The sequence below is a fragment of the Cricetulus griseus genome, chromosome 10, assembly GCF_003668045.3.
Source record: "Cricetulus griseus strain 17A/GY chromosome 10, alternate assembly CriGri-PICRH-1.0, whole genome shotgun sequence".
In the NCBI taxonomy this organism is placed as follows: domain Eukaryota; kingdom Metazoa; phylum Chordata; class Mammalia; order Rodentia; family Cricetidae; genus Cricetulus; species Cricetulus griseus.
The window spans coordinates 32,508,701-32,524,486 of NC_048603.1; the positions used below are offsets into that span (position 1 = coordinate 32,508,701).

Consider the following 15,786-nt stretch of genomic DNA (forward strand, 5'->3'; position numbering starts at 1 on the left):
TAGTTTACTATTACTGAAATGCTAAGGACTGTTAACTTCTGTCATCTCATATAGTGCAGTTTCCCGTTATGAAGAGCTGTTCTACAGAGAAACCTTGTCTCAAAAGCCAAAAACAAAACCAAACAATAACAACAACAAAAACTCAGCTGACTTTGGTTTTGGTGTAGAGAATTTAAAAATTGGTTTCATCTAAAGTAGAAGAGAACATTATAGCCATTGAGGAAAAAAATATAGCAGCATAGGAAGATTTGCTTAATTGGTTTCAGAAACCTGAATTAACAATATGAAGATGTTTAGCAAAATATTTTCTTCCTTCATAATAAACCGCATTTATAATTGTATTATATCAAGAAGTTGTACACTTTTGTACCGTATTTAATTCTTTGTTCCACATTTAATTTATGATTTTGTGTATGTGTGTGGTGTGTACCTGTGGAAGTCAGAGGACAAATTTTGGGATTCTGTTTCTGCTCTTCCACTCTGGGGGTCCCAGGGATCAATCTCCAGTGGTCAGGCTTGGTGGTAAGCACCTTTACCTGCTAACCACCTTCCTATCGCTTTCTTATCATATTTCAAACCTCAAATTAGTGAATTACAGAGAGGATCTGTGTCTTTAAATAGCAGATTTCCCTTGTGCTGGCAGAGTGGCATGGCAGATGAAGGCACTTGAATCCGGAATCCATATGATGGAAAGAAATAGTTGACTCCTGCAGATTGTCCTCTGACTTCCACACTTCCCCACAGCACTTGTCACATACACACTCACTCAATTAATTGATTTTTATTTAATTTCTGAAGTTGATTTTGTAAGATTAATGGTGTGGTAATGAAGTTTTCTGTCTGCCTCTTAGGTACTGCACATGACTGGAGGTTACGGTGTGGTGCTGTGGACTTGTACTTCACTCTCTTTGGCCTCAGTAGACCTTCCTGTTTACCCTTGCCAGAACTCGGGCTTGTCCTCAATCTAAAAGAGAAAAAAGCCGTCTTGAATCCTACCATAATTCCAGAAGCCGGAGCAGGCAACCAGGAATCCTCGAGTAACCCAGGCTCTCATGCTCAGCTCGCTGGATTTCAGAACCCTGTGAGTATCACGTTAGTACAGAATACAGAGCCTCACTATGTAGTCTATAGTAACAATGTCCTCTTTGAACCAGTCAGCTCTCTAGTCTCAGGTCACTGCCTTTTTAACCCCCCAGCTTGTGTTTGCTTTGCATTTCACAATTCATAAAATGTCACTGTCATCACATGATTAAATGTAACAAATGTGCTCTAGTTACTTGTGTGATGACGTAAGACTCTTCTGCGCCATTGGATTTCTTCTCTGCATAGTACAGAATAAAATTGCATATAGATCAGTTCTTAGAGCCTGTTAGGCGTCAGCCTGTCTTGTCTGTGTGTATCAGTGGCAAACCCTTGAACTTGAGACCCTGCCTTTAAGTTGTTTTTGCTGCACAGTTAGAGTTGTAGGGCAGTTCTAAACAGGATGAGCACCTGGCAAATGGTTTGGAAAAGAAAATAAATAAGGAATTAGTAGATAATCTGATGATTTGGGAGGAGATGGCACATTACACTTTATGATTTTTAAGACTTGTGTTTTTGCCTGTAGAAAACCTAACTGCATTATAAATTGTCAGGTTCTGTATAAAGAGTGTGTGAATCATTTCACCATAAAAGGATTTTTCCAGAAATAATGCTCATACTGATGACACAGTGTCTGCCATACTCCAGCCCTCCGTTTTCAGCAGTCCGCAGCCCAGACTGTTCTCCTGGCCGTTCCCTTCTGGTGTCTGGACACTTGGCCCTAAGTTATCTGGATTGTGAATGGATTGTGAAAGAATCACATGGATTGTGAATGTAAAGTGGGTCCTACGGTCTGGGTTGGGGAAGCTAAGACAGATGCTCACACGGAAGAGGAAGTGCCTTCTGCAGAGCTCTCTCCCGTGGGAACCAGTGTGCTGGTGACACTCGCCCACGTCCACACGCACACCTCAGGTGACAGGAGAAAGTGACATCACGAGATGCAGCCTTCTAGGGCTGCACCCATGGCGAAGGCATTAAGAACATTGACTGTTCTTCCAGATACCTGCGTTCAGTTCCCAGTACTTTCTTCTGGCCTCGTATTACTGCATACATGCGAGTATTCCCCCTAAACACACAAACACATACACATAATTATGATAAAAGTAAATCTTAAAAAAAAATTAAGATCCATATTGGGGGGGGAGTCTCTAAAAGTTAACAAACACTTCTGCCCCCATAAAAGAGAAGAAAGGGCTTAACATTTTACATTGATTCCTGTTAACTTTTGGTCACTGGGCATGATCTAATCTGTGAGGCTATTAGAGCTATTTAGTTTTGACTGTACTACAAGCTACTTGTTTGCAGAAATCTGATTTCGGTTCTAAGTGTTGTCACAGGATCACAATGTAGTAAGTGTACAGTATTGTGAGCAGGAGTGAAGAGAAGGCTAGACCATTGGAGGCCCCACTAGAGCCTGGTCAGATACTGGAGAAGAAGAGCAAGGCTAGCTGTGAGGTCAAACCCACCATCCGGGTAAGAGATGGAGGGTACTGTGTTAGCTATGTAGAACTGTCCATAGGTTTTGCTTAGCAGGAACACATCAGAAACACTGGGTCATAAAAGAAGCCGAGTCTCCTAAAACATTCCATCCAGTTATTTAACTCACTGCATATTTTTTTCACATTTGGTAAAGGAACTATATGTGCACATTCCACCATAGCTCACTACTTCTTCCCAAAAGGCAGGCATGGGTTTCAGTTACTCTTCATAATCATTTCCTTTTGTTTACTTTGGTCGCTGGTCCACCCAATTTTAGTTGTAGTGCCTTTTGAAAAAGAGACTATTTTTCCTTTTAAGATTATGGTGGGTCTGTTCTTTGGCCTTTCTTCCACTTGTCCTGGAAGATAATATCTGAACATAAAGTGATGCCATGGCTCTCTGTTCTTTTGCTGTGTGCTCTAGTTTTCAAGTTCTCAAGATGAGGAGGAGGTCGATATGGATACTGTTCATGACAGTCAGGCCTTCATTTCCCATCATCTGAACATGCTTGAAAGGCCATCTACTCCAGGTAAGGATAAGGTACCACAGTCTCAGGGGAGGTGGAGACCCTTGACATATATCCATTCAAAGGTCTAGGCAAGTGTAAAAGTCAGAAGGCAACATAAAACTTTTAGATTATATCAGTATCATTTACACTGGCGAAATAATAAATTGTAGAGAGTATATTTTGGAGGGCTGGCCAGATGGCACAGTGGGGAAAGGCACTTGCTGTGCAAGCCTGGTGCCCTGTGAAGATGGAAAAAGAGAACTGACTTCATGAAATTCTCTGACTTCATCTGTGTATTGTTGCATGCATTTGTGCTTGCATGTGTGAATGCACATACTTGCACACAGTAATAAAATTAACAAGTGCTACCTCTTATTTACATTTACATTAGTTTTTCACTAAAGACAGGCAGTATGCTTGTTCCATATAATTTGATATCACAGACTGCATATATTTCTCAAATACCACATTTTTTGTTGGTTGTTCTATCTTTGTAATAACTACAAAATGATAAATAAAGGTCTATTTCATTCTGTATGTATGTGTATGTTCATGTGTGGGTATACACGTGTATGGAGATCACAACTCTGGGTGTCATTTTTTAGTCACCACCTACCTTTCATAGAGACACTGAGCTTCTAGGGATTTGCCTGTCTTCACCTCCATCTGCTAGATGGCCACTGTACCTACGTTTTTTTTGGTGGTCTAAACTCAGGTCCTCATGCCTGTGGAGCTCCCCAGCCTAGATTGATTTTTTTTTTAACATGTTTTTCTATTATGAGTTTGATTCTTTGTTGTTGTTTCTTTTAATTGTTTCCTTTTAAGTTATTACTATCCTATTTAGCAACTGCAGCTAGGCTGCAAGAGCTGAAGGCTGAGGGAATTCTGATCTCTCAGGTACCAACTCTTTCAAACCTACTAAGTAAACTTGTTTAAATCTCTGTCCCGCTAAAAAACTCAAGATTCAAAGGTTGGGATAGAATCCTGCTTCTCAGAGGCTAAATAGCAAGCAGCTTACTAGCTCCCCTCTTAGTCTCCCAAGAAGTTCTCATGCTTTTTCTCACCCATCCATATAAGCCCTTCTCCATCCGGCTTCTTCCTACAACTTCCTGTCAGTTGGTTGCTGACCCAACATATCTTTGCATCATTAAACAAATGTTCCAGAGCACAAACAAAAGTAACACATGTTAAAATAAAATTTTATAACAATACCCCACCCAACTCCCGTGTGAATACTGCTATTTTTTCTGATTATTTGAAAACCCTAAGCCAGTTGGTAGTGGCACATGCCTTTAATCCCAGTACTTGTTGGGCAGAGGCTGGTGGATCTCTGAGTTTGAGGCTAGGCTGGTCTACAGAGCAAGTTCCAGGACAGCCAGCACTATACAGAGAAACCCTGTATTGAGAAAAACAAACAATAAAAAAGAAAATGCTAATCCCAGTCTGTACTTTTTAAATGGTCTTTATGTTCTCTTTTTTAATATGTTAAACTGGCCCCTTGTATCTCTTAATGCATTTTGGTTGGAAGCACACATTGTCAGATGTCGAAAGAGCTACAGCAGCTTGTTTTCAGCCTGTTGGCTTGATAGGTTGACTTCTGCACTGTGATTATCTATCTATGAGTGTCTGATAGTGAGTTGTGTCTCTTGGAGACAGCTGTTGGCTCTAACTTTTCTGGTCCAGCCATCTAGTCTTCCTCTTCTTTAAACTTTTCATGACACTTTCTCCCATAGATACTTCCCCTTTCCTTCCTCTCTGAAACTCTGACTTTTCCTGCCTAGTTTTCCAGTGGCTGTGCCGTTAGCTAATGATACCCCTTCTCAAGCAACCATTAATAGTAATTACCACAGGAGAGATTGGGTTTACAGATACCTTTATTCATGATGGGAAATGTGCAGATGTCTGTAACAGCTGTGTGTTCGTGGTTACAATGGCAGTGATTCATGACACTTTTTTTTTTTTTTTTTTTTTTTTGGTTTCTCGAGACAGGGTTTCTCTGTGTAGCTTTGGAGCCTATCCTGGCACTCAAACTCACAGAGATCCGCCTGCCTCTGCCTCCAAGTGCTGGCATTAAAGGCGTGCGCTACCAACACCTGGCCTGACACTTTTGATCTTAAATTCTCTCTGCCCTCTTTTCTATGATGCTTCCTGGTCTCTGGAGAATGAAGGGATAGAGTTACTCTATTTAAGCTGAACCTTCCTGTGCCATTTATTCTTAGTACTTAGTTCAGATATGAATCTACATTTGCCATCACCTCCAAAAAGAGCTTCTTTGCCCTGACTTAGTGTCTTAGACTAAACACAAATATTTAGCAGGCAGTTTGACATATTTAGCAGTGGTAGGTAGTATGCTCCCCACTTGGGCCCATGTCCTCCCAGTATTAGGTTATGGCCAGGCTTATAGTATCAGGTGTGTATTATCGAAAAACGGTTGGTTATCCCACAAGTAGTAATACTACTATTGCATCATCAGACATGATTTTCTTGCAGGTCAGCTTTTTAGCACAACACGTGGTCTACAGCTGAGTGTGACTAGGGATGCGTTTCCTCCCCATCAGCCTACATTGCACCTTCCTATGCTGTAAACACTAGTAAGCCGAGAGGGAGTTTCCAGTTCAGTTCTGTCTTCATTCTTTGTATCCGGTATCCAAAGTATATGGTGTCTTCATTAAAAGGCTTTAACATCTGATTATAGTGGGCAACCTAGAACAATGACAATAGCCTGTATTCTTTTTTTTTTTTTTTTTTTTTTTTTTTTTTTTAGCTTCATTGTGTGTGTGTGTGTGTGTGTGTGTGTGTGTATGTGTGTGTTTATATAAGGACCCTCTGAAGCCAGAACAGATTGTCAGATTCCCTTGAGTTGGAGTTACAAAAGTTGCCACTTGACACTGGTGCTTGGAACTGAACTTGTGTCCTTCAGAAGCACAGCCAATGCCTTTAACTGCTGAGCTACCCTCCATTCCCACAGGCTTTACTCTTTTGAGGGGGTCTGCAGCCTCTGTGGCAAACTCATGGGGAGGTATATTTCACCTGGCCTTGGGGCTCCTGGTTAGACCCATCCTTCTAGGAGAGCCTCTGCCTGGAGGCCACTCGTTTTTAGTCGTTAAAATTTTAAGTATTTCAGTGTCTTGAGTTCAGTAGGAGTTAGGATCTTTTGGAAGAGTCATGTTGCCTTGCCTCTTTTGATCTGGACACTTCTAGTTTTATTATTGATTAGCCTAGTCTTGAGAATTCAATCTCTGTTGCCACCCAGAATAGAAAACAAACTGCTGAACCAGCAACATAAAACTATAACAACGCAGGATCACAGGTAAAATCAGTTAAATCCCACTGGTATCACTTGGAAGAGAAAAATGGGAAACTGCTGTATAACTGTTACCACCTTTGTGCATTTCCAATTCTTGCCCCATGCCCTGTGGAAAGAACCACCTCCCCCACCCCGTTTTTTTTTTGTTGTTGTTTTTTTTTTTTTCTTTTTTTTTAAGACAGTTTCTCTGTGTGACTGCCCTGGCTGTCCTGTAACTCACTTTGTAGGCCAGGCTGGCCTTGAACTCAACACAGATTCTCCTGCCACTGCCTCCCAAGTGCTGGGATTAAATGCATGTACCACCACGCCCATTATGACTTCCCTTTTCTCGGCTGCACCTAGGCAGTTTTAGTCTCCATCTTCTATAACAGTCCCAAGGTCCCTTGTAGAAAACTTTTCTGGTGTTTTGAAAATTTGGAGGCTAGAATTTGATACCTGGATTCTATTATAATCCTATTTCATGTTATACCACTAAACTAATTCTTTAAATGCATTTGTAATCCCTAAGTCATTTTGATGTAGTCAGTACATTTGATAATTGAAATGTTTTTAGGGAATTTTACAAACTATATGCAAATGCAAAATAAATAATAAAATATGCAAAATGGCTTCTGCAGCAAAGTATATGTTTATGTGTTCTGTGGGTCCTTCAAGTTTATTGACTCTCAAATGTGAATTTCCTGAGATTGAGTCAGTTGGGCAAAGGATTAAATTACTTCTGATCTTTAGTAGTCTTAATATTATATTCATTTCTGACTAAGATTTTACTAGGATTGAGCTTTCTGGTTTTAAAGCTAACATGAGAGACTTGTCAAGCTTTTTTCTACTAAATATATCATATTTTCCCTTTCTTTTGATCTTTTAGGGCTTTCTAAATATCGCCCATCAAGCTCCAGGTCTTCCTTAATGCCTCAGCATTCATTAGGCTGTGACATCATACCAACCACAAAACCCCAGTGGACTATGGAACTGTCCCGAAAGGGAATAGGTATAGTTACTTGTTTCTTTGTTTTGTGTTGTTTTATCTCAAGCATATCTTAAATTCAGAGTTAATTTTTCAATTTAAAAATTACTGAAAAGGTAGACAGCTTAGTTTTCTTGTAATATATTGGTTTTGTAGTTTGGAAGTTCAGAGACTGTTTCCGGTTAGTGTTTATCTGATTCAAAAGTTTGTGTTTGTGTTATAGAAAATTAACAAGAAGAAAAATAGATGAGGAAAAAAAAAAACACCTCACCCTTCATTATGCTGTTGCATACCCATTATAATACCTGTAACTATTTGCTCTTGCCTTACAGTCAGATGTTAGTTTCAATACAAACCTTACAATAGGTACCTTTATATAATCTACAAATTACCTGCTTATTTCTCACCCAGTGCTCAGGATTGCTGTTTCATTCATGAAAACTTAGTGCTAGACATATACAACTTGTATAGTGTTGCATACAGGGCTGGCAGGATGGATGGCTCTGTAGTAAAGGTGGGTGCTGCCAAGCCGGACAACCGGAGTTTGATCCCCAGAACCCCCATGGAGAGAACTAAAGTTGTCTCCTGATCAGAGAGAGAGAGAGAGAGAGAGAGAGAGAGAGAGAGAGAGAGAGAGAGAGAAATGAAATTTTTCCATAATTAAGCTTTCCTAAGTAGGTCAGTTCAGTACTGTGTGAATACTATGTATTCACTCATTTAGGGTCTTCTGCTTATTGTGTCCTTCTGTTGTTCTTAAGCAAAGAGTGTAACCCAAAGAGATAACAACTCTCGGATGCTATGAACTACCAGGAGACAAAGATTGAGTTTTCAAGTGTTGATGGAAAAGGAATAGGGAAAAAAGCCACGTAAGCAAAGTCACTTCTGAAGACTGGGTTTTCCAAAAGTCATTTGTAAACCTTAAATATCTATGGATTTCTGCTTCTGTTTCAATGGTGGATTTTACTTTTATTATGTATGTTTTTATATGATATAAACATAACAGTTATGTTTATTGATTTGACAATGGAACTTGGGGACCAACTGTGACTAATAGTAGACTTCAGCCAAAAGCAACAGCTCAAAATGCTTTAGTGTTAAGACCCCGTAGACTACAGCCTTTCATGAGGTGTGTACACTTAATGTAATAGCTTCACATCCTATGTTTCAGAAGGAATCCAGCTGGGACTTTGGCTTGTGTTTCTAGGAATGTAGGGATTGGGAGATGGTGTCTTTGCTCCTCCTACTTCCTCCTTCCTCAATTCTCTCAGCTCTCTTGTTCTTTTCCCTCTGTCCTTCCTGTGTCTGTCTGTGTGTGCATTCTAAGCTGCGTGTGTCGCTGGAGATTGAACACAGGGTCTTCTACATGTTGTCTGAAACTACACCCCTAACCTCTGTGTGCTCTTGGCTTTGGTTCAGTATAATTCTACTCATCTAAAGTTATAGCTTGTGGAGTTTCAGACCTCTTAACATTGGTTGAAAATGATTCTTTGACATTCTCCTTAGCTGTGTAAAAAGTCAACTTCTACATTTCCTAGAGTCAAGTCTATTCCTATTCCAAAAAGAGTTTAATGCATTTGTTTGAATTCTCTTAGTGATGTGGCACATGAACTGTATAAAAAGCAAATCTTTATCACTTAACATACGTGGTTTTGTATCATTCATTGCTCTAGTATTACTTTGAAAAAATACATTTTCAGTTTTATTTTGTACTTTCTTTGTGGTATTGTCCAGTCTCTTTGTTTGGGAAGATCAGAGAAAGCTAAACTAGGATTAGAGGTGGGAAATACGGAAGCCTGGAAGTTGAGATTTAGCTGTTAACCATGGGCACGTGTAGGAGTCAGTGCTCTCCTTCTACCACTTGGGTTCTGGGATCAAACTTAGGTTGTCAGGCTTGGTGGTAAGCGTCTTTAGCTGCTGAGCCACTCTGCCAGTCTGGAAGAGTACAAGTGTCATGCCCGGCTGGTGTAACAGTGTTTCTGTGGGAGCATTATTCACAGGTCCAACTTTGGGGATGTCAGAGGTTCAGTGTTAGTCTAAACCAAGAAATAACAAGTACGTTGGTCATCAAGGGGAGTTCCCCTCTTCCTGCCTTATCAGAGCTGGGATGTGTGGGGGCACGATTAGTCTGTGGCTGAGTTAGGTTCCTGAGAGAGCGCAATGGTGAGACATGGTATGGCCTCCCTTCAGACTACAGACTCTAGATTAAAGAGCACATGTGGAGTGTATGGGGACATAGCCAGCTGAGGGCTTCTTTATTCATGGTAGCTAAAACTTACCAAAAAATTTGTCCTGATTGCCTAAAAATGGAGAGACAGCATATAAAAATCTAGCGGAATTGCAGCTTTTCTTAAAACATTTAAGTGGAAGGTTGCTTTAGCAGTGTTCCTTTACTTATTTGTTTCCTGAGGTTCAGAACTGTTGTGTGTGTGTGTGGGGGGGGGGGGCTTGCTTCCTTTATTCATGAGGTGAGGTGGTTTCTCATATGTCTCTAGGACAGAAAGCCAAGGAGCAAGATGATATTCAGGAATGGAAATGTGTTACAGAATTCATGTAGGAGAGAGAGAAACAAAACAAAACACAATGGTTTAAGTAAGACAGAGAAGACATGCATCTTTTGTTAGTAGAGCACCGTGATGAAATGCTTTTAACACACACACACACACACACACACACACACACACACACACTCACACACACACGCACACCCTCTTCCAGTGTATGGCAGCAATAGGTCAAGCCATAGGATAACAAAGGAGAGATGTAAGAATGGCTCCCTTCACTACCTTTCCCTGCTTTTCCCGATGGATGGAGAACAGGCAGGAAAGACTGTATGGTTCTGTGAATGACAGATTGAGCATTGTAGAGCCTCTCCTTGCCAGCGCTGAGCTCCCGCTCCTCCATTGCAAGGTTGGGGACAATAGGACAGTCTCCTAAGTTCATTTAGTGATCGTAGAGGGGACTGGAGTAAAAGTGGAGCAGAAAGAATTCCCGAGCGATTTCCATGGGCAAGAGGAGAGTGCTGTAGCTGCAGCTGTCTTCTGCATAATTCAGACAACACAATTCTAGTCCTTGAAACATTTCTTTGAAATTAAAACAATTGTTTTGGTTTAAAGGCTTGGATGCTTTCCCTAGAGACCTTTCTTTTGGAAATCACCGTGAAAAACAGACTGATTTTTTTTTTTTAATCTTTAAATTATAATGATGTATTTCAACATCTTATTTTTTATTTGATCTAAATAATCAAAGAACACAATTGATATCTTCCCTAACAGAAACAACAACTGGCTTTGTCTTAAATATGAACTCCCTAATGTGGAAGAAGTCAATAAAATTAGTAGATTGTTTCCTTTCCTTTTTTTTTTTTTTTTTTTTTTTTTTTTTTTTTTTTTGGTTTTTCAAGACAGGTTTCTCTGTGTAACAGCCCTAACTGTCCTAGAACTCACTTTGTAGACCAGACTGGCCTTGAACTCACAAAGATCCACCTGTCTCTGCCTCCCACGTGCTGGGAATAAAGGCATGCGCCACCACTGCCTGGCCTGTTCACTGTTTCTTAAGCATTCTTACCAGATGGACTACAAAGCTTGTAAGGGGGGCTTTTACTAAGTGCTTTTGTTTGTTTTACATATATTGACTACAGCTTGTTTTTTGTTCAAAATTGGTCTTAGGGAAGATTTTATATTGGACAGAATAATTCAGAATATTTTTATGTATAACAAAATGGACAAATTGCGGTATCTTGAATTATGTGTTGTGTCTTGCTTTACTGTATCTGCTATCTAAAAGGCATTTCCCATCACTGAGGGGATTTTGTCAGCTTAACAGTGAATGCTGCCAAGCCATGCTGAGCTCATTTTTTATTTTTAGAACACATTTGTTTAAATCAGTGCCCATAGAAAGTCCACAGTGCAATCCTCTTATCATTTCTCCTTTGAAATTTATATTCTAGTCCACATCCTTTTCTCTCTCTACCCTGCAATGTATTTATTAAAGAAGTCATATTTTTATCTTTGATTTTCAGGCTATAATTTTGCTGTTTATTTGTGGTAAAGTTAACACAGTGGAGTTCTTTGTAATTCATGTAATATTACAGTCCTATCAAGACACGTGATTAGATTCCACTTTATAAGTGGTGTGCATTTCCATTTGGAAATACCCAATATCTGGTTGACTTTTTAATGAAGTTAACTATTGTGGATGTTCAGGATCTAAATGTATTAACTCATTGAAGGTTTCAAAGTAATGTTACTCTAATTAATCTTTCCATTTTCATTTATAGGATGGATTAGTTCTATAAAGCTAAATTCCTCTTCAATATTACTCAGTGGAGTGAGCCAAATAGGAAAGTCTAGATAAATGCCTAACTATGTACATGTAATAATTTTTAAAACCATGAGTACACTGACCTTTAATGGTGATCAGTTTTAGTTCATATTTCTGTATCTTTAGACATCTTTTAAGGCTGAGTCAATTCAGCAGAACTTTAGATTCCTTGCTGTTGTATCTAGTGCTTCAGGCCCATCTTATAAATATTCTGACTCAAACTGGAACCAGTGCTTTGTCACAGGAGCCATTGATCCTGTCACCCAGATTCTAAAAAGCTAGTTAACTTCTTGTGTTCTCATAAAAGTCAAGCAAAATTCAAGACTTGTAGGCAAGATATCTTAATGTGAGCCATGACGCCTGCAGGTAATGATGAATTCACCTTTGAAGTGGTTGTAGGTATTCCCCTAGAAGAAAATAAACCACAAACATCCATCTCCTCTGCTGGGAAGCACAACTTCTAGGACAACTGTTGGCTTTTTGGAGTGATGATGAACCCGGTGTAGCACAGGACCTGAGGCTCTGAGAAGTGCAGCTAGTCAGTCAGCTTAGACAGTTGCCCAAAATAATTGATGGAAAATGGCAAACAATGGGCAGGAAGCCCAGCTGTTTCTGTGCCTTGGACACTGTTGCTTTTCCCTGTTACCTGGCTCTCTTTTGTGAGATACGAGTCCGCTTTCTGTACTTGTAGCATGAGGAGCGTACTTATTTCATTTAAGATTGAAATTAAGATAGTGTGGTATCACAGCTTCATGACTTACATTTTCCTTGGTCCACAGATGGTTAGAGCTGAAGAGAGTGTTTGAGGACATTGAGTTGCCTTTTAGATGAGATTCAGTACAGCCCAAGGCTAACAGGACAGTGTCATCTAGAACAGTTTCCTGATTTTCAGTTTCTGTCTTTTTTGCTGGCATGACTCTTGTCTTTAGGAATATTTTCATTCACAGTCCCCACTTTTAACACTGGGCCTTCAGAAGATTTCCCTTTACCTTTGCATCCCCTGAAATCATCTAAGCAACTAAAGGAGCATCTCATTTTCACCAAGATACTGTTAAGATAGTCTATTTGTATATTAATAATTTTGTAAGTCTAAGTGACTCAGTAAAGTCATGCCCTTTCCCATAATGGTTTATGGCAGAGCAGTATTTGAAGGAGTTATAGTTTCTTTTTTTTTTGTTTTTTTTTTGTTTTGTTTTGTTTGTTTTTCAAGACAGGGTTTCTCTGTGGCTTTGGAGGCTGTCCCGGAACTAGCTCTTGTAGACCAGGCTGGTCTCGAACTCACAAAGATCCACCTGCCTCTGCCTCCCGAGTGCTGGGATTAAAGGCATGCGCCACCAACACCTGGCTGAAGGAGTTATATTTTCATTGGCCAGTGTAGATTTTAGTATATAGCACACGGCTAGTTATTATTGTTTAATCATAGTACTTAGGAAATACTAACTTTCAAAGGATGATTTGTTAATACACTAGCATATGTCATAGTTTTTTATAGGCTAGTTGGAACTAAATTAGTTGACTTCTGGCTAAGATGCCGGTAATTCTGTTGAACTAGTTAGCTGTTGTATTTGGATACTTCATGAGACTGTCCTCAGCTTCCTGCTAGGATAGCTATCCTTCCGTACTAGCAACAGAAATTGATTGGGTGTTTTCATCTTGAAGGTAAGGAGCAGCCTTTGGAGATGAGTGTGCATTGCATGGGAGCAGCTCCGCTCTCGATGTTTGGTAAGGAGTCTACGTCCTCTAGACACAGCGACCACCATCACCATCATCACCATGAGCACAAGAAGAAGAAGAAGAAGCACAAGCACAAACATAAGCACAAACACAAGCACGACAGCAAAGACAAGGACAAGGAGCCCTTTGCCTTCTCCAGCCCTGCCAGCGGCAGGTCTGTGCGCTCCCCGTCACTCTCGGACTGAAGCTCCTGCCTGCAGAGCCCTTTCCAAAGTCCCGACCAGAAGAAGGTGTTACTGCAGCCTGGTCCTCTACAGCCTGGTCCTCCTCGGTGGAGCATGATCCAAGAGGGAATACAGAGAAACTGAGAGTGCTCTGGAGTTCTGGGCTTCAATTTCTGTTATTTGTGTAACTGCAATCTAAGTAGGAACTGGTTTTTTGTTGTTGTTGTTGTTGTTCTGGATGAACTCATCCATCTCTTGTTTCTTCCTGAAAACACAGAGCGACTACTTTTTTACAAAAGCCTTCATATCCATTGCCAGGTCCATTCACATCCTGGTCTCCTATGGAATACCAAGGTCAGGTATGCTTGAAAGCCTTTGATGGATGTCATGGGCAGAAAGACATTTCAACAGAAGCAACTGCCAGATCTGTGGTACCCAGTGTTTTCATGAAGTGCTGAGTAACACCACTCGGAATTGCTGGAAAGACAGGCTTTTCTATAGGACTAATCCCTCTTGGCTGCTTTTTGTGTTAGCCATAGAAAGTAAGTGCCATCATTATGAGCAAAGACTATTATATTTCCTTTTACCCTACAGTCCAAAAAGTTTTGAAAGAAATTATTTTTGAAAACATTTAATGTAACTATCTTTGATAGTGCATTTGGTGATTTTGATGTTGCAATTTAGCAGAACAGCCAGGTCCACCATTATTCTCAAATCAAGATGTTGAAATGACATTTTGTTTTGTCTTCCATTAAGTAAAAGTGAATGTGTTCATATGTAAAATGTGTTGCTGAATGTGGGCAGTATATACATGTACAAAGTACCCCTTCTAAAATTGCTTTGTATATAAGGCTGCCTGGTGCTGCTTGCCTGTAGTCCCAGCATTTGAGAGATAGGAGGAGGAGATCAGTTAAGACCAACCTGAGACACATGAGGATCTGTATCAAAAAAGCAAAATCACAAAAATCACTGTAGATGACAAAATAGGATGCTTTAAGAAGGTGTGACTATTTGTTGTTCATCAACTTGGACAGAGGTAATTTGGCCCATATTGGAGTATACCAGCAACAGTTTAAAAATACATGTCCAGTGTTTTGGTTTCATATTTAACAGTTTGTGTGATTGTGTGTTTTATTTTTATTGTTTTATTTTTTGTTTTTCTGAATTTACCAGGTTCTCTGTTTAATTTTTTTTCATATCCAGTTTTTATCATTTCCCTTGTTACTAAAATGTTGACTAAATTCTTCTTCTCAGAATAATATTTCAAAAGGGAGCCAATAATGCTGGACTTTGAAATAATAAATAACTTTCTAAGTTGAACATTCTGCCTTTGTGTCCCTTACCATTTCTGTTACCTCCCTGAGTGTGTATAAATAATGTGCCAGTGCACATTTGCAAAGAACTTTGAACTGAGTGGGATTTGAACTGTCCCCAGGAACAGGGTGATTTCAGTAGATGGAGATGAGGTACAGTCTCAGCTGGAGAAACAGTATCTTCAAAGCAAGGGTGTGTGCAGGAATTAGAAAGCATTGGGCTTGACCTGGACTCTGAGCACAAAGGAACTGTGTTCAAGTGGTGTGTGCTTGTTTGAGTTGCAGTCTCATTGTGCAGTTCTGGCTCCGTCAGAACTCACTGTGTAGACCAGGCTAGGCCTAGACTTCATAGACTGCTGGGTGGGGTTAAAGGCATGTGCCATCACATTTAGGCGTGCGATCAGGTGTTGAAGGGCCTAAGTGAGACTTACTGATTCAAATTAATTGCATCTGGGCCACCTCCATTAGTTTTGAGACATGGAAATTTGGCTCCAGATGAGGGCAGGGTCTGAGGATGGGTGGATACAAGAGCAGGGACAGAGAAATCAGACACAGGACGCTTCTTAGTTCCTTTGTAGGAGTGATGGACAGACAGGAAGTGCATCTCGGTATGGCTTTGCTTACTCTGACAACCTGTATCTCCCAGGCTTTATTTATACACAGAATCATCCCCTCACAGTCTCTGGTCATTGATTACAAAGTCTTCATGGCACATACTTTTTCTAAAGTCATCCATGATTACAGAAGCATACCAAAGTAAAAGAAGCAAAGCAAGCAAACAGCAAGTTTCATGACAACTAAAGTATAATTTTAACTCAGTTTTCTTTTCTTCAGTCAGTGAAGTCCTGATCTGACAAGTCTGCTCAGGAAACCAGGCAGTTCACTGAGTCAAGATGTTCTTTCTCTCTTCTGTGTCT

The 15,786-nt window shown here is 40.1% G+C and overlaps 1 protein-coding gene across 5 annotated transcripts in view; it reads left to right on the forward strand.

The window, feature by feature from the left end:
• LOC113830752 (transcription initiation factor TFIID subunit 2) overlaps positions 1 to 14,883 on the forward strand; it is a 74,790-nt gene extending 59,907 nt beyond the window's left edge. For 4 of the 5 annotated variants that reach the window (XM_027431696.2, XM_027431697.2, XM_035449695.1 and 1 more), the window contains 4 exons: positions 852 to 1,081; positions 2,983 to 3,088; positions 7,240 to 7,362; positions 13,318 to 14,883. In XM_027431696.2, the coding sequence (XP_027287497.1) occupies positions 852 to 1,081; positions 2,983 to 3,088; positions 7,240 to 7,362; positions 13,318 to 13,577 (719 nt within the window). In that variant the 3' untranslated portion in view covers positions 13,578 to 14,883. The remainder of the gene's footprint in view (positions 1 to 851; positions 1,082 to 2,982; positions 3,089 to 7,239; positions 7,363 to 13,317) is intronic. The other variant, XM_027431698.2, reaches the window with a different exon arrangement.
• The last annotated feature ends 903 nt before the right edge of the window (positions 14,884 to 15,786 follow it).